Here is a 19470-nt window from a genome sequence, read left to right on the forward strand (position 1 = left end):
AATATTTGAAAAATGCAAGTGGGCAGACCCCAACGGAGATAGAGGGGATGAACTGAGCTCATACCAAGTTTGTGGTGAGATTGTAACAAGGGCACGGTGAGCTTGAACCTGCTTACGTAGGGTCGTACCGCTTACATCACACAGTACCGCAACATCCAACAGGAAAATTCAACTGTAGTAGCCACCGTTCAACCTGAAGAGGGCAGCACTCAGGCGTTTTTACACCATATTGCATTGAAACACTTTATACCCAAATGTTCAAAAAGTTACTGAAATCAATGAACAGCACTAATAAAGCCCCATTCTTACAGATCATTAACTAAAAAAAGTTGGTTTAGGGTTTAGTTACTCTATAACTATTGTATATTAAATCTACAATTGAGATATTACAAAAATCTTGTTGTCGTCACATCAGGTGGCTGTAATGTTTCGTTAATTTCTATTCATTCTGTTGGCCTGCTGGAATTTGTTTTTATAAATTTCAATATAAACCTCATCCAAGCACTCAACATGTACACAGCCCAGGTGCAGCCACTTTAACAGAGCACCGTACTTGAACAGAAGTGAGGCTTGCAATTTCCTCAATAGTTTATGCGGCAGACTTCAATTAGCACCCGGAGTACCCTCCAATCTCTCTTGATTGTTTAGGACTTGTTTTTCCTTGAACTCGTGTTAGCAAAATTCACAAACGTATATAAATAAATGGAATACTGTTTGGTACTTAAATGGAAACAGCCGAATTATCTAGGTTCTGTATGTTGCACCGAACAAAATCTCTGCAGAGAAAACCTTAAACACTGAAATAACGAAACACTGAACAACTGTGTGATAAAAACCATTAGGTTGCTTTCTACAGAAAGCGAGACCGAAAGACAGACTAGAGCCTTTTATCAGACTGGATAACAAGCTGGATGTTAAAACTGATCCCTTGCTCACTTAAGCACCCTGTTTACACTGGATGTTGATTTATATAGTATGTGAATATAACTAAAAACAGGTGATGGCACACTGCTGTGCTGTTTCAACCCATGGTTGGGTAAAATATGAACATTTTCAGATGGGTTTGTCCATATTTTATCCAAATCATGGGCTGAAAAATGTAGTATATAGAGAGCGGGGTAAGTTGTCACACTGTTCATAACTCCACCACTAGAGCCTCCATCTCAAAAATCAAATAGCCACTTTGTGTGACGATGGGCCCTATTTAAACGATCTAAGCGCATTGTCTAAAGCGCACAGCGCAACGTCTAAATGGGCGTGTCCGAACCCACTTTTGCTAATTTAACGACGGGAAAAATGGTTTGTGCGCCGAGCGCATGGTCGAAAAGGGTTGGTCCTTCTTTTTTAATGAGTAATGGGAGTATTTTGGGCGTAATGTGCAATAAACCAATGAGAGTCTCACCTCTCATCCCCTTTAAAAGCCCGCTGCGCTGGCGCTATGTCTAATCCCTATTTAGATGACGGACTTTGTAAACTGAAAAACTAAGCGGAGGAAGAAGATCCCCAGTTTAAGATTAATGTTAAATAATTGTGTTGTTTTTCACTTGTATTGAAATTTTTTTTTTATTAAAACCTTTAAAACAAGTTTTCTTTTAGTCATGGAAGTAAAAAAGCAGGCTTTTAATTGCTTTAAATGTATGGCTGTCCAATATCATCAAAACATAATTTACAAGTATGTAAGAAAAGGTTTGTACTCTAAAAATACTTTATTTGTAACAAACAGGAGATAAAGAATTTACAAACGTCTCTCTGCAAGTTTCAGCACTTGGACAGCGTCGGTTTTTTTTAAGCATGACTTAAAAATGTTTCTCATCTCAGCATATCCACAGGTACAGAGTCATCATATACAATAAATCCGTGAGGTAGCATTTAAAAATAACATTTAAAAACAGATGCATTTGTTTAAAGCAAAGCATTTATTTACTTACCAGGCTGCAGGTGAAGCAGCTCTTTTAGTCTTCTAATGTCTCATAATCGGTCCTCATTTATGTCCAAGAGACTCAATAATAATCTTTTACATTCAATCCTTTAATCCTTCATATTTAAAAGCATTTTTATGCTGCTGCGCATTCATATATGTGTTAAGCGAACCCGCGTTTCGTCCAGTTTAGGCGCATATTACTAATGCGCTCTTTAAATAACAAAAAAAACATATTGCGCCATTGACTTTAGACTTTAGACCAGGTTTTTGTTGGTCAATGGCGTAGTCTATTTTAGTTGCCTAAAAATAGCAACGCGCCAACAATGCACCTGAACACCTCGTTTTCAGACCAGAACGGCCATGGGCGCAAAGGGGGGGGGGGCAAATGCATTTGCTATTTAAACAACGTGGCGCAAAACGTGAAAATGATCATTGCGCAGGGTGGAAACTAGCAAAAGACACTTGCTTTGCGCATTGCCCTGCATTGCGCCGGGTGTAAGATAGAGCCCGATGACTTCTATAGTCAACGTTGTGTTCACATGTGGTCTAGATCGCTCTAATCTGATTGATTGTTTTTATTTTAAACAGGGACAATGCACAAATAAACATTTGTTGAACAAGAAAATATGTCTTGGGACAGGTTATTGCAACAATAGGCTTTATGCCCAGCTCCACTACTTCCTGAACTTTAGCCAGCTCCTTGTTTCCTGTCTGCCATTATTGGAAAAACTGATTAATCCAGGTGTGTCTGATTATTGTTGTTGTGACTACTGAGGTCAGGCACACCTGGATAAATCAGTTTGTCCAATAATTTTTATTTAATTTTTTTGCTTAAAAGTAAAAACAGGTGCACTTTACATTTTATGCAATACAACTTTGTTAGGTATGAATGTTAAAAATTTTATTTTGCACAAAATAGAGGAGATAATAACGTGTCTTTAGATGACGTACTATGTTAAGATTAACACAAACATGTCAGGTTGGGGCAAGTCGTCACATGCTTTTCAAATTGGAAATATTTAAACCCCAGGTTAATCTAAAACTCGGGTTATTCTAAACCCTGGATTAACGTTTCATGTTTCACACTGTACTTAACCAGGGGTTAGGAGATAACCCTGGGTATTCATAATATTCTTTTTAGATAATCTAGTGTGACAATTTATTTCAATTATCACAAGTAAACATTCTCTATTCAACAGTCTACAACTCCGTAATAAGATAAGATATGAAAATGTAATGAATACAACATGTGCCCAAGACGTCTTTCTTTCATTTGCTATGAGATTTATACCATTGTGATGTATGATGCTCAGTGATAACTTACCCCGCTCTCCCTTACTTAAAAAAGGCAAATCAAAAATGTCATAGTAACTTTCAGTAGCACAATAATGGGATAAATAATAGATTTAAGGTACACTATAAAACCAGGTGTATATCTTTCTACATCTCTTTGTCTAAGCAGCTGCCCACTTGTAATTGGACCCTTCCAGATGGATGTTAATACTGTTAGTAAACAGGGCCACTATCTCTTTTTCATAGCAGACAAGTACACAAATCATATAACGTAATCCTGTTATTATCCCATTTATCATAACTCTTAAAAGGATTACATTTAATCCACTGTGCCTTTAGTTGAGATGCTTTTCTTAGTAGTCCAACACAAGTTGTTTCCGTTTATGCTGAAACATCATTCACATCACTCACTTAACAAATGATGCTGTTTATTTCTTTGATATGTAGTCTTTTTATACTGTTGAACAAGTTGAATGCTGTTCAAATCAACAGTTTTAAATGTTTCCATATGGTAGCGTGTCTACACCACATTGTTTTGTTACACGATGTGATCGAAATAAATGAACATTAATCAAATGAACTATATCAATGTGTGGTTTCATTTAGGGTCAATTTTGCATCCTGGGAATATTAAGGCCGTTCTTAATTTAATTCTATGTTTTAATGTTCGGAAATGTTTTTTATATATCTCTCCACAGCACTCATGCATGCCGCAGTATTTGGTAACGTGACGGCCATCATCCAGCGCATGTACTCGCGTCGCTCGCTCTATCACACGCGCACCAAAGACCTAAAGGATTTCATCCGAGTGCATCGACTGCCCAAGGCCCTCGCGCAGCGCATGCTGGAGTGTTTTCAGACAACTTGGTCAGTCAATAATGGCATCGATGTCGGTGAGGTAGGACTTTAAGCCCTTTCTCTGTTTTTTTTTTTTTTTTTTTTGCTTTTTGAGACTAAGCTTAATGATGATACAGTGATTGGAGACGTGTGCCAGGCTACCCAGCTGCTAAGGTGTTTTAAGTGGTTGTTGGAGGGTTTCTACTGTATATGGTTTATGGATAACAACAAAATTCTGTCGACAGAAGTAAATGTAAATGCGTAGATCATGAGCACATATAACCTTTTTTTTATATTTTGGCTATTCCAGCCTTCCATTACCACTAATGGACCACAGTTAGATGTGGGAATATGTGTAGTTTACAATGAACATCATAAAATAATGCTTTTATCTATACTCCTAGGAAGCATTGTTTCTACTGAAATATTTACTACTGAAGAAATACAGCAAATTTTTGTAATAAATGTCATTTACGATCTAAAATTTACTTCACTCATTTCCAGTTTATTGTTATTGTTTTATGTAATTCTTTTAAAAGTTTCTGTACTTTAAAATATTATGTCCATTTTTGCTTAAATAGTTTAAATAGTTATTTTTACAGCATTATTGTGTTTTTTCTCACATGTTTTTAAAAAAAACGTCTACTGTGACTTGATGCCTCTTTATAAAATTTTCATAATCCCCCATCTCTTTCATCATTTGACTTGGCTTTTGCACACACATCTCACTGACAGTCTTGTATCGAATGCTCACAAACATCTGATTCCATCCTACTCTCACTATGTATTTAATGAGCTCGATTCAAAACCTGTTACATAACTCACATTTTTCTCTACCTCTCTTTTTTTTTGATAGCCAATACTTTGCTTTATTTAATAAAAGTTCAAATATTAGATTACACTGATCAGTTTCTTTTCTGCATTTGTTTCTTTGATGATGAAGTGCACATCAGTAGTGTTTAAATGCTGCTTACGAATGGTGATCTACAATATTTAGAATCTCTTGTGACATTTTTAATTACTCACCGTCTCTCCTCGTCTCTGACTTTTTCAGCTCCTGAAAGATTTTCCAGATGAACTGCGGGCCGACATTGCCATGCACCTGAATAAAGAACTCCTGCAGCTGCCTCTGTTCGAGTCGGCCAGTCGCGGCTGTCTGCGCTCTCTCTCGCTTATCATCAAAACCTCTTTCTGTGCTCCAGGAGAGTTCCTTATTCGCCAGGGTGATGCTCTACAGGCCATCTATTTTGTGTGCTCGGGCTCGATGGAAGTACTCAAGGACAACACTGTACTGGCTATACTGGGTGAGTTACTTTATATTCACATATCAGTGGTCTTTTATGATACATTATATATAAAGTTTGACATTTTGGGGTAAGTGATGGCACCGTACAGAAGTGCAAAAACCTGGTGCCAATGGGGTTTCAATTTGGTGCCACTAATTGTGCATGAATTATACACTTTTATCTTTATTAGGATAATAAGACATAACCTAATTAAAGGTAAACATGGTTTGTAAAGTAGGCTATTTGATGTTAACTGTGCATTATCTCTTTAATCTTAAACTATGCTAATTTTTAAGATATAAATATTGCAAATATATGCCAGCCATACTGGCTTATTCATAAACAACTATATTATAATTTCACAGCAATTTAAAAGCCCCTTTAAAATTCCTTCTACCTGTCACTAATCATTTTGCTTCCTATGTGAGATTAAGACAGAAAAAAATAAAGGCCCACACATACACCATTTATTAATATCATTTGGGCATTTTAACTGAAAATAAAATATATCTCTGTTATAGCACCGTCTCACACAGACAGTAGTCTCACTTTGCTCAACAAATCTAATCCACCCACTACCTTTATTTATTTTTCTTTCGAGGTAGGATTCCCATGTAATTTTCAAGTCCATTGAGCAGTAACTATCCCCTCCTCCATTTTCTCTCCCTTTCACTCGCTCTTTTAAACATGCACATCGGCTCATTGGCTTCATTTTCTTATTAATTGTCTTCCTTTATTGTGCATAAATTGCATATATTATCTTTGAGATAATGCTGTTGATGATAGGGCTACCAGGGGTTTCTCTTATGCGCATGCCAATACATTTTCTGATATGTTAAAACATGCCAGCAACTTACAGTAGTTACTACATAGGCAGCAAATTTAATGAAATTTAATCTGATACATATAGTAATTTTTACAGCAGCTGTTTGGATAGCGATTGTTTTCTGGTCAGATCTTTGGAAATGTGTCAGTATCACTCCATGCACTGTATTAGAAAAGGCATCTTTTTATGTTATTGGATTGGTTAATAAGCTGGGCACACAGCCCAGATGAGAAACCCAGCTGAATGAATTCATAAAGATTCATGATTTTTTGCCCTATGGGCTTTTGAATGAGACAGTTAACCTTTAGGTTTCTCTGAGGGGTCTGTGCATCCAATAACTTCACTGTAAGAAATCAACAAGTATCTGCTCAATAACAAATAACAATCAAAAATAACTTGAATCACATGGTCTTGTGGTGTCTGCTAGCTAAACAATCTGATAAAACACCCAATCTGTTACTTTGGCAGTAATGCAGAGTGGCTGGCGTGCTATATTCTTGTGAATATTTCTCAAGGTAGGTTTGTTTTTGAAAGTCTGTTACAGTATGAATGCAGTACACATCTTAAAACTTAAATACAAAATAGATATGTGTATTAAATATGTGCAACCATTATTGGTTGCTTACCATAATATCATTAACAACCTGCACCAGCCTGACATTTATAAAAATGGTATGAAGAGCTCAGATGCAAAAGTCGCTAAACGCCACCTCTATTAAAAATTTGATAATGATACTGACCGAATGCTCTCAACACACATTTTATGTTAATCAAATACCTTTGCTTCAAATGTGCAGTCTTGCGCCATTCAGAAATACAGCTTTGTTATGAGTATCTGCTAAAGTCACGTCGACTTTCTGCACCTGTCCTCTAAGTTCACAAAAGATGATTTCGATGAATGACAGAGTGGAAAACGACCATGGATTACATTCCTACTTACTTGGACCTGAATACAACCCGTATATGGCAGTAAAATTCAGTTTCTTCATTTTTACACTTTGACTTTTATCATTTGCAATGTTTCTAGTACAACTGTTAGCTATGTCTCAGCCCGAAAAATTATTTAGTTATTTATTTAGAGAAGTGGAAGTTTTTGCCAGTTTGTTAAATTATGAAATTACAAAAATGACAATTGTGAAAATAAGGCATTTCAATTACCGACCAATAGCCTTTTCATTGGCATTAAAGTGAAATTACTGAAACTAATGTAAGAGCTTGATAAAAAAATGCTAATTTACAAGAAAACACATGTTGCAAAAAAACACATATTTATTTGCAACATAAAACAATCTAAAACTTAGAAGTTGAATTAAACCATTAAAGGTAGCACTTTACTTGAAGGGGTGTTCATAAGACTGACATGACACCATCCTAATCATGAAATAAAAAATTATGACAACTGTTTTATAATGAATTATAAAATTTTGAATGCAAAGATGACATTGTTTTAGATGTCTATGTTTTGACAACTTGACATTAACCAATACATTATAACTTGTCGTGACAACTTGACATTACCAAGACAACATAACTGATCACTTTTTATCAGTAGTACAAATAAAATTTGTCATTAAAATGTCATTAAGTGTTAATACTCTGTCAAATACTTTAATAACAGCGTCATGCATATTCTTCAGTTCAAAATGTTTTTTAAGTTTCCCCCAGGTGTTAAAGAAATAAAATCAATCTTCCAATAATAATACTAAATAAAATTGATACAATTATATTTTATTGCATTTGTAGACCGATTCACCTAAAATGAAATGAAAACAGTACAATAATAAGTTAAGCCATGCAGCGTTGGGTCCATTCATTACATTATTAAATTAATTAAATAATATTTTGTTAGTTTTTTCTTCTATGTCAGAAAATTTCAGAACATCTGGGTTCTGTTAGTTGTCAGTTTTTTTATGTATTGTGCACATAAATAAATTTAAGTTTAATCTTTTGATTATACTTATATCTGTTGCATTTTGTTAAGGTATTTAAAATCATATTAACACTTATTGACATTTAATTGATAGTTTAATGTAATGTTAACCCATAAAGCTAGGTAGTTTCTTAAGTTTGATAATTATTCTGCTATATGTCATGTTTATGAGAGATCCATGACAAGTTATGATGTATTTAATGTCAAGTTGTCATAACAAAGACAATTCAAACAATGTCATCTTTGCATAAAAAATGAAAAACACTCTAAAAATGGCTGGGTTATTTTTGACCAATAATGGTTAAATATTGGACAGAACACACTGCTGGGTTAAAATTGACCCAGTGCTGGGTTGTTTTTTTACCCAACTGCTTGGTTATTATACCTCATGGTTACATAAAAACAACCCAACATTAGGTCATTTTTAACCAAGCATGGGGTCATTTTAACACAGCATGTGTTCTGTCCAATATTTACCCATTATGGGTCAAAAATAACCCAGCCATTTTTAGAGTGTAGTTGAACAAATGACACTTAATGACAGTTGTCATGAACGTGCATAAAAATCGACTTTTATGTTCATGACACACATTATGAAGGTGTCATGTCAGTCCTTCAAGTAAAGTGTTACCACATTTAATTTTACAATGTATTGCTATTGGTTACTAGCCTTATTTAGAGTTTAATTACACAGAATTAGGATAAATTATAAAAAATGTCATAAAACTGAGAAATACATTTTAACCTTTCAAGGTTGAAATCAACATGCCAATTAAAATAAAAATCATTAGATTTATGAAAGTAGACTGCAGATATGGATACAGACACAAATGCCTCTGATTGCACTAATGGCTTATAAACTTAATTTACATACAGTAGGACACTTCAATGTCATACAGCTCTAATCAATTTGCTTTACAAATTAATGGATAAAAACCGAATAATAGCAGACAAATATAAATATACTAGAAAAACTGAACGCATATTAACATAAATGGAATCCAATAAAAAAAGCCTCAGTCATAATCAGTCACAGCAGATGCTGTTTGGGGGTCATTTAAAACAGTGCCTCACCTTTCTGCCTTATCCAAAAATATTTTCATAACACAAAAGATTACCAAAAACTCTGCTAGGAGTCATCTGGACCAATTGCTAGCACTGAGTCTGTGAGTTGCCCACCATAGCACATTTTATTAATAGCCTCAATTTTAATAATATTTATTACATATTTTTTATATTAGCTTGTCTTATTTTATATAGTTAACATTTTAAACAATGATAAAACATATGAACAAGTATAAAATAAAGTTTTGAGTAGACTATATAAAAAAAGAGCCCTCCAGATTGTTTTATCCAGTGTGGTAGCCCAAGGTTGGACACCCCTGATCTAGACGCAGATAGTTTTGCGAACTTTAATAAGGAATGTGAAAGTGTTAACAAATAAAAGTGCATATATAGGATTTACTTTGTTAGTTCTGTAATACAAAAAATGCGATCTTTATTTCAACCCCATGATTTCCTCTCTCAAACAGAATTTTTTTCTAGTGAACAGAACTATAATTTACGGTCAACAACTCCTTGAAGTGTCATATTTATTATGGCTCGCATTTTATCCAGTTAATAAGTGCTACAGAATGTTCCTGAAGGACATTTTTAATTCCATCATGTTCTGAGTAACATCAGTTTTGCATAACAGGAGATAAACATGTCACAATGTTTGTAATTGTTACTGTATCACTCATAGCTTAATGGCCCACACAGACAGGAAAAGGGACTTCCTTCATTTCTTCTGGAGAAAATAATCAAAAAATCATTTTCGGTTTCCGACGTATTATTACTTCTGTGTTGTCTCAGAGATTAACTATATTGCCTTTGAGGGTTTTATGACAGTAGATTATCATGAAAACATCCCTTTTGTTTTCATACTTCACACCATTTCCGTGTGTGTCATCTGGGATACCCTTCTTCTAAAGCCTTTTTTCTTAGTAAAGTGGATGGCAGCAGCTGTGACCATAGATGGACTATAAAAGTGTTTTACTTCATTTTAAAAAAGACCAGCTGTAGCCCAACAGGTTTCGATATTTCACCTTCATGTCCAAAAACAATGACACAAATACCAAGAGCTAAGGCTATATACAAATATAAGACAACGTACATCTGACCTGATATGCTTCTTTGTGTCACATTTTTAATTTACATGTTTACACTTATCGGTCATAAATAAACAATTTGTCATATCTAACCTGATCTTGTACAGTGGCTACAGTTAATGTGGATATAAAGCCTCTCAAAAGGTCACAGTAAACGATGAGCCTGTGCTCTCACCAAGCTAAAGGTTCTTGTGTGTGCGCGTCTGTGTGTCTCTTTATCTCCAAACACCCGTACCCCATTGCTCTGATCAAATCAAATGTTGATGTGCCGCTAGGTCACATCCACCTCTCACACACTTAATAATTGATGGTTAATACATTATTAAAGTGCTTTGACTATTAATACAGGCTGACACATGAAGGCAAGACCCATAGATCTTTACACAGACACACACACACACAAAATAATGGTGTGAGGGAATGAATTAAGGAGAGGGAACAGGAACATAAAGTCAAGGGTAATGAACACATTGATACAGACTGAAAATAAAGACACACTTCCAAGATTTCTGTATCTAGACAGGCATTACAAGTGTAATATTTTTTCTAAAAGATCCGTTTTTATGCCAAATTCTAAGACATTAGAATGTACCAGGGTTCCCCAAATCTTACCCTGCAGAGTTTAGGTCCAACCCTAATCAAACGTACCCACCTGTGATTTTCTAGTGATCATGAAGACCTTGATTAGCTTACTCAGATGTGTTTGATCAGGGTTGGAGCTAAGCTTGTCATGACTGTTTCCCGAAAACAAAGTAACTTTGTCGCACATTCGTCGTTTGAACCATGTTGGTTCAACAACATAGTTGATGATGTCACGTGGCAGGTGGAGTACTAATTAATCTGTTCAAATCGATTTAATGTCAGATTACTGCTGTTAATAATGTATATTGCACCGACTGATTTTGTGATCGTGATTTAGTTATCTGTTGTTTTAGTTATCTGTTGTTTACGTCACTTCTCCCAGGGATTCCCCAGGGTCTTAAAGCTCATAGGACTGCGCAAATGTGCAGTTTTCAAATGCAGCGCTTTAATTCAGTTTACAAACTTAATGAAATAATATTTGTAAATATTTAGAATGATGGATAAAGAATGCATTACATGTGTTTTGCTAATTTTGTTCAAAAGCATGATCAACGTAAGTCTACATATTATAATAACAAGGAATCATGCTTCTAACGACAGGTAAAGAGCTGTCATTCAAACCACACAAGTATGCAGCTTGCAAATGTTCGTTTGAACTAGGGTGTTGGGAAACACCAAATCGTTGAACTTTGTCAGTAATGATGAAACATACGATAGTAGTTGGCTAACGATGCTTTTGGGAAACGCACCCCTGTTCTTTTAACAAAATGTTGGGTCCAATATATACATTTTCAGGGTTAATTTAACCAAATGGCTTGGTTTGTCTCCTTTCAATGCAACGTTGGGTTGTGTATGACCATTGTGTACAGCGCACCACACTTCAGGATTCTTGTGCATTTCTTTTTGTTGGATTTTTCGATGTACACACTACTACTGTTGTCTTACTGCAAGAAGGACCCTGGTTCGAGGTCAGGTGGCTTTAATGTGTTTGCATGTTCCTCCTGAGTCAGTGTTGGTTTACTCATGCAGGTTAGGTAAATTGGACTCCAAATTGCCCCATGTGTATTGATTAACTTGTGTATGGATTAGCCAGTTCTCGCGAGGAGTACAGATGCTGGAATAAAAAATACAAACAAATAATTCTTTCCAGAGAAAGAAATCCCAGAATGCATAACTATGAGCTCAATCAAGAAAAATGCTTTAAACAATGACTGGTAAAAAATCAGTCTAATTAAAAATGTATTGTTTTACTCAATACCTGTGTGTGCTTATTTGTTATGCAAAATAAAATAAATAAAAAACGTGCAATTAGCTAAGCAACATGCTGATGTCAGATTGTTCAAAAACTGATTATGAATTGAATAATTCATTATAAATCATTAAGGGAACACTTTACCATAAGGTTGTATTTGTTAACATTAATAAATGCATTAGCTAACATGAAGAAACAATGAATGATATAGTTTTTCAGCAATTCTTGTTAACGTTAGTTAATGCCAATACAGTTATTCATTTTAGTTCAGGGTGCATTAATTAATATTAACAGTTATGGTGCTTAATTTTATAAAAATATTAGTAAATGCTGAATGATCATGAAAAAAGATTAATAAATGCTGTAGCAGTATTGTTCATTGTTAGTTCACATTCACTAATCCATTAACTAATTGTTAAAAAATACAACCTTATTGTAAAGTGTAACCATGCTTAATTATGAATGTTAACCTGGTTGAAACACATAATATGTAAATCTGTCACCTGTTAGATTGCATTTCTGAATGCTATGTACACAGTGAACCACAATGCAGTATCCCTGCTCTCTTTAAAATAAAGATAAACATTTCTCTCTTACAGTACATTATAATCTAAAGAGCTTTTTTCACTATAAAGAAACTTTCTGAAACCGAAAGTTTTAAAAGATCTTTATTTAGCCAGAAATGGTTCTTCAATGACAAAGAGTGTGGTGCATCTTGCTGGAAGAATTGAAAAGGCTTTAGAACAGAACAAACATGTACCAGACAGAGAACCTGACCAAACTACCAAAATCAACAAAGGAGTTAGTGGATGAATGCAAACACATTTAGGTATAAGACTGTTACCTGCCTTCCCCTGCACATCCACCCACTGTCAGTAAGAAACTGTTTGGTTCGGTGTTTGGGGGATTAGCTTGTGATGTTGAAAACACACACCTGCACACACGCTAAGTAATGGCACTTTCCTGCTGCGTTATTGATCTGACAGCTTGACCCGAATGTCCACAGGGGGCTCCTGAAAATGAATAGAGAGAGAAAATGAAAGCATGAGGCAGATAAACACACAGACAGAAGGGAAAACAGAGAGACGCAAATAGAGAATGACTGATACAAAATGAAAGCGAATGATTAGTCAAGACAGATGCAATAAACACTATGAATAAATGCACAAATAAATGCACACGCAGTCCCATAGACGTCTCTGAGCTGCTGTTGAAGTGGAAGTGATTATCTTAATTAAAGCTGTAATATGAAATGGCTTCCTCCACGTAGACTCATGTCAGTAGTGGTATAAAACCTCACAATAAGATTACATGTGTTATAGCACCAGAGCTACTAAGGAGGATAAAAGAGCGAGCTGGAGCAATAGAGGGAGGAGATAAAGATGAGGGTAGGGGGAGAAAGAGAAAAAGGGGTAAGGTAGAAAATGAAAAGAAGTTAGAAAGGAAAGATTAATAGAAAATGATAATATTTCGATAGTAAGGGTGTCACGATTTCGATGTTAACCCTGGAGAACCCACAGGTCAAATTTGGCCAATGTTAATTCGATCAAAATTAAGTCACAACCTGGAATTTCGAATTAAAAAATGGAATCGTCGATGCTCCCACGCCCCCATGTCACGTCCGGTCGGCTTTCCAAGCTGGAAAAAAACACATGTTAAGTGCTGCGAGTCAACCTCCTCTAACTTAGCTAGCTACAGCCAGTCAAAAGATAGCATGGTAGATGCAGGAGACACCATGCGAGCTGCTCTTTACATGGGAAACAAAAAACAGCAAGCGCCTCCCGCCTTCAGCTGAACTTAGAACGGCGTCTGTGTTAGGACCGGTTGTTTCTCTGAACTTAAAATCTCTTAAAATCTCTTCTGACGGGAATAAAAGCACGTTTTTAGGGTGCAAATTACTGACAGAAATGTTCATCTGACAGGAAGTTTCGTTTTTTCAGGTATATGCGTGTACCATATTATTCCACTGGCAGCACGACTAACATGACAGGGCATCTCCGGGTTCAAGGTCTGATATTATTTTTCAGAAAAGTCTAGTCTAAAAATGGCATAGCATTTTTGTGCTTTAAAGGCAGGATAGGCAGGAATTATCTAAAAAACTTTCTTACAAATTTGTTTAAACTGTCTTTATATACCAATACATGATTAAAATGTAAGAACTCTGAAAAAGAGAGTATAAAATTCGAGTGTCTTGAGACCTCTCATGACTGTTTTAAACACAGCTCATTTTTCCATTCGGGACGAAACAAATGATTGGCTTGCGCGACTATCACTCTCTCTCACGCCAGTGGCACCTCCCCTGTTGCTATTGGATCTGCCCATACATGCGCACACCCGATTGATTTGAACGTGCACGATGCACTCTAGGAAGAGCAAAAGTATGGCAGAGAAAGTGCATTCAGAACTCACAGTACCTGCGTTTGCAGTCAGCGAAGGCAAACAAGGCAAACAAAGGAATAAACGAAGAAATCAAACAAGAGTAAATATCGCGTGGCTTTGCCTCGAGTCGGCGATGCGGTAGCGGCATTGTCTCCGGAGTGTAGTCCTCATCAGAGTCAACAATGCTTTCATCACGGAAACTCTTCCATGCAAAACACTGGCTTAATAGTGAGTACTAAAAGTCATCCTATTTGTTTATATTCATAGTGATAAAGTTAGGTGTATTATAACATGCGATTGTGACATGATGTTACTAAATGCACCGCGCTCCCAGCAGAGCCGGTCACCGTCGCGCGTTCATGTGTTTTGGGGGCGTGGCTTTAGAAGAAACCCAGAAGGGTGGAGTGAATGGAAAAATAAGCTGTGTTTAAAACACTGGTGAGAGGTTTACAGACACTCGATTTTCATACTCTCTTTTTCAGAGTACTTACATTTTACTTATGTATTGGTATATAAAGACAAAGTATTTTTTAGATAATTCCTGCCTATCCTGCCTTTAAAAAAAAGTAAAAACCAAGAATCGAATCGAATGTGATCGAATCGAAAATGTAATCGAATTGAGGATTTGGAGAATCGTAACATCCCTATTCGATAGTAATGATGAATTTGTTAAATAATAAAAATTAAATTTGATCACATATTGGATGACTCAAACAACAGCAGTGTGAAAAGCAATGTTGTCTAGCTCTTCAACAACATAAACCATCAACATGCATACTCAGATGAAGATGAATGCCAAACAGTCATCTGGAGATCGCTGGCGAATGCTCCAGCGATATTATTATCATCACTTGACTGTCCAACAAATATCAGAAACCCTGAATGCTTTTTGCTGTTAAGAACCCTCAAAAACAATTGGATACTGAGACTGTTCTGTATTATATATGATGGTTAAAAAAAGTATATCTTTTTTATTTTATATGAATACACAACTGTAAGTGACCATCAATAAAGATGCATTTTAGCGCATAAATGAGCTTCCAGGCAAACCCTGAACCCTTAAGGAGAGCAAAACAAAGCTCTCAGAGCAAAGTGTAAATTATGTAAGAGAAGAGTTGGCTTTCTAAAAGTGTCATATAAAAAAAACAAAATGATTTCCACTGACTGTGATCTGCTATTTTATCTGGACAGGATGTTTCTCTTGTAAACAGAAAATGCGCATGCTGCTGAAAGCCCATACACACAGAAACACCATCACTCCTTCTGCACATGCAAAATTACCACACCTGCCTACTTGATGATGGACGCACATATGGTCCACCAACTATCTCTCTCCACCCTCGCTTTCTTTCTCCCAGTGCTGCTGAACTCATTTGACTCCAGTGCGTGCCAACAAGTGTGATTTCCCAGAATGCACTGCTCTGACAGAAACTCAATTAAGAATTTGTGACTGCTTTCATAGTCACTTTGCACCAAACCTGAGCATATTTTTAGCTCTTTATTCTTACTTGAGTGTTAAAATTTGAATCTTTTTTAACCCAAAACAGAACGTGTTTATAAGAGTGTAAAAATGATTGACATCGTCTTTTTTGTTGTATGTGTTTTTTTTGTTCGCTTGGGTAAACTCATTTATGCAAAGGACTGCCAGGACCTTACATGCATACGCAGCTTTGAATGAGTACGGCATGTGACAACAACTGCATTTCAATTAGAATTTTAAAATGTACCCGTGACAGCTGCAAAATATTTCAGAGTGTTAAAGGTGCATTGTGTGATCTCTTGGCAGAAATGCAATATAATATACATAACTATATTATAGGTGTTATATAAACACCTTACATAATAAACAGTATTGTTTTTATTACTTTAGGTAGCATGCACACCAAAGCTTTTACGCTGGGGACCGGCGTATGTTTTCAGTTGTTTCTAATGGAAGTGATTTTTTCCAAGCTTAAATATTCAACTTGGGGTGAAAAGCTCAGCTCGTAAATGTCAGTTCTCACACTGCTGTCCAATCACAGTGGAGGAGGGGAGGGATAAACATCACAACAACCAACCGCCGCATCGTTCAACTACTGATAAACAAAGCGCTCCGTTGAGAAAAGCTAGCAGTCAGCTAAAAAAAAAAAAACTGGCAGTCGGCGTCCGCCTGGCATTTTCAGTCGCGTTTAAAAGCTTTGCTGTGCACCCCCCCCAACACAAATACGGTTTACTCTAAATGAAATCACTGAGAATCATAAAAGTGTTAGTTAATATAACAAAAATGTAATGACAAACGAACAAACTTGAACCTCTATGTGGTTTTCTCATACAGGAAAGGGGGACCTGATTGGATCGGACTCTCTGACGAAAGAGCAGGTGATAAAGACCAACGCAAATGTGAAAGCGCTGACATACTGCGACCTGCAATACATCAGCCTAAAGGGGTTACGAGAGGTCCTGCGCCTCTATCCTGAATACGCCCAGAAATTTGTCAGCGAGATTCAGCACGACCTCACCTACAACCTGCGGGAGGGCAGCGGCGCTGATGTAAGTGACACTTGCGCATACAGTATGTGTGATGGCATGATAATCCTGTGTATATTATGTGCATATTTTATCATATGATGGACTGTCAGTGAATACACTGCCTTGTTTGGGGGTTAGCAATATGGTATGTTTTGATCAGACTTTGGACCATATATAACATCAACATCATAAATGCACTGTTAATATGTCTCTTTGAGGCACTAATAAGCTTTCTTTGATGCCAATATGTACCTCTGATGTACTAATATGAGCATTTTAGGTGCAAAGCTGTTATTTTTGAAAAGGTACTGCCGGAGTACATATTTTAACCATTTTTTCTGACAGTGCGTAAGACGGATCAGATATAAGCACTGACCAAAAGAATAAAACAAATAAAAGAAAAAAATAATCTTTTGCCACAAGCCCAGATTTCCATAGTGAATTTGTGCATGCAGAGATGAGTTAATGAATAAATGTATGAGTTATGACAGACACACTGGAGTTATGTGTGAGTAACGCTGCAATGGCCACACCCACATCAACATCCACCAGAATACAAAATCTGCAGCTTTGGCATCTTGCTCTTTTTCTGAGCCTGTGGCCTTTTCCTGACATAGATAAAGCCCTGACCCCCTCATGTTCATAATGCACATGTATGCTTGCTCACGAGTCCTCTTTATCATCCACACATATGGAATGTACACACATGCTCGGTCAGCCTTGAGTGTAACTTGCAAGGACAAGAATAGCAGCAGGCTGCGGTTCAGAATGTGTACTGATGCTAAGAATAGCACAGAGGGAAGGCGGGGACTCCACGCTGACTGGGTCCCCCGCGCCTCCAGCTAAGATTGGATCCCGACGGATAAAAATAGCGCTGAAGCGAGGGGTGGGGGGGGAGAGAGCGGTGCCTCCTTTTCTCCTCTCGTTTCTCCTGCAGTGTTAGATCTGCAAGGTGTCATATGCGGCTTTCGCTCCAGCCGGAGAACAGAAAGAGACGGCGAGAAAGAGAGGGGGAGGTGTGTGGAGGAAATCATAAAATAGGAAGCGGAAATAAGATGTTGATTACAGGCGGTTGGTGGGGTGGCGGGTACATGATGTTGTGAAACATGCGTTATTAGTGATGCCATACCTCTGAAAAAAAAAATCCACCGAAATGCACAAAAGGTTCTTTATAATGCAAACATGTTCTACTGTCATAACAAATGAAGGGGGAACAAAACAAATATTTTATTGCATTGCAGAAAAGAACCCTTTTATTTGTAAAAGTGCACCCCTCCTAAACTTTGGAAACAGAAATGAATTACCTAAAATTGGCTTGCGGAGGTGATGTGTGCAATTTTCACATGACAGATGATAAAATAGGTACAAAAATAATAATTACACAAAAAGAGGGATCTCTTTCACATCTTGCCATATCTAAGGACCAAAGCATCATTTTGACCTACAAATTGCATAGCAACAGGCTTAAAACAACTACAACACCCAGCAATCTTATAGCAATCACACAAAAATGTAAAACACCTTAACAACCACATAGCAAAGCCCTGGGAACCACTTACAACATCCTAGCATACTGGCAATGTTTGCATGGGAGTGCTTACACGTGAGCAGCATGAATGCACATTTTACCACAGCAACCCCAAAATGCAAGGAGAATACAAATGAACACAGCAGATAAAAGAAGTGGGATCATTACATGTCTGAATAAACAGTCTCTCTCTCCCTTTCTCTTTCTCTCTCTCTAAAGAAGAGAAAGTGAAAACTTCTTTAGCAACACAGATTGAAGCATCTTGTACACAAGCTGTGCCACTGGGGTCTGTGTTACTAAAATTAGACGGAGATGGCTAAAAATAAATTCTGCTTTAGGTTGGGTGTGGGACTGCAGACGGTGCGTGGGGGTTGAGATCATCAGATGAAGGGGAAAAGAAAAATGAGGCAGAGAAGGGGAGGGGGTTGCAGAGAAAAAGATGGAGCGATTTCAGTCAAAGCGAATCGGAAAGAACAAATGGAGGAGTGAGAAGAAAGGAAGATGAGTGCAAGCAGCTTCATTTGGGTTGCATCTGTGATCATTGTTGTTATTGTATAGCAGCATTTTGTATGTATGCAGGAGAAAGCTGAACTGTTGACACCTCACAGGGATGGATAGTGATTGACACCGTCTTTTATGCATTTTGACAAAACAAAAATAAACACAGCGGCCCCTCATTTCTTCCTTCGTGCCGAGGATGAGGCCGCTTCAACCTTATTATGACATTCCAGGAACATGCAGTGCAGGGAGTTTATCAGTAAAGCAATCGAAATCGCTTTGAGTTTATATAAAGATAAACGTTTTGTGGTAAATCAATTGTGGTTTCTTAACTTAATCTGTAAAATATGTAGAGAGCTTGTTGAAGATTGAGAAATGGATGAGAGAGACATAGAGGGGGAGAGAGAGAGAGAGAGAGATAGCAAAAACAAATCTGCAGGCTGTGTTAGTATGCCACACACAGGTTGCACATTTTTCCTA

General features: G+C 36.8%; 1 protein-coding gene across 2 annotated transcripts in view; it reads left to right on the forward strand.

The window, feature by feature from the left end:
- The window catches only part of kcnh3 (potassium voltage-gated channel, subfamily H (eag-related), member 3), a 127349-nt gene that overhangs the window by 99804 nt on the left and 8075 nt on the right, over positions 1-19470 (forward strand). For both annotated transcript variants that reach the window (XM_065251641.2, XM_065251642.2), the window contains exons 9-11: positions 3913-4112; positions 5106-5355; positions 16771-16985. In XM_065251641.2, coding sequence (XP_065107713.1) covers positions 3913-4112; positions 5106-5355; positions 16771-16985 — 665 coding nt within the window. The remainder of the gene's footprint in view (positions 1-3912; positions 4113-5105; positions 5356-16770; positions 16986-19470) is intronic.

This window comes from Paramisgurnus dabryanus, chromosome 15 (genome assembly GCF_030506205.2).
Source record: "Paramisgurnus dabryanus chromosome 15, PD_genome_1.1, whole genome shotgun sequence".
In the NCBI taxonomy this organism is placed as follows: domain Eukaryota; kingdom Metazoa; phylum Chordata; class Actinopteri; order Cypriniformes; family Cobitidae; genus Paramisgurnus; species Paramisgurnus dabryanus.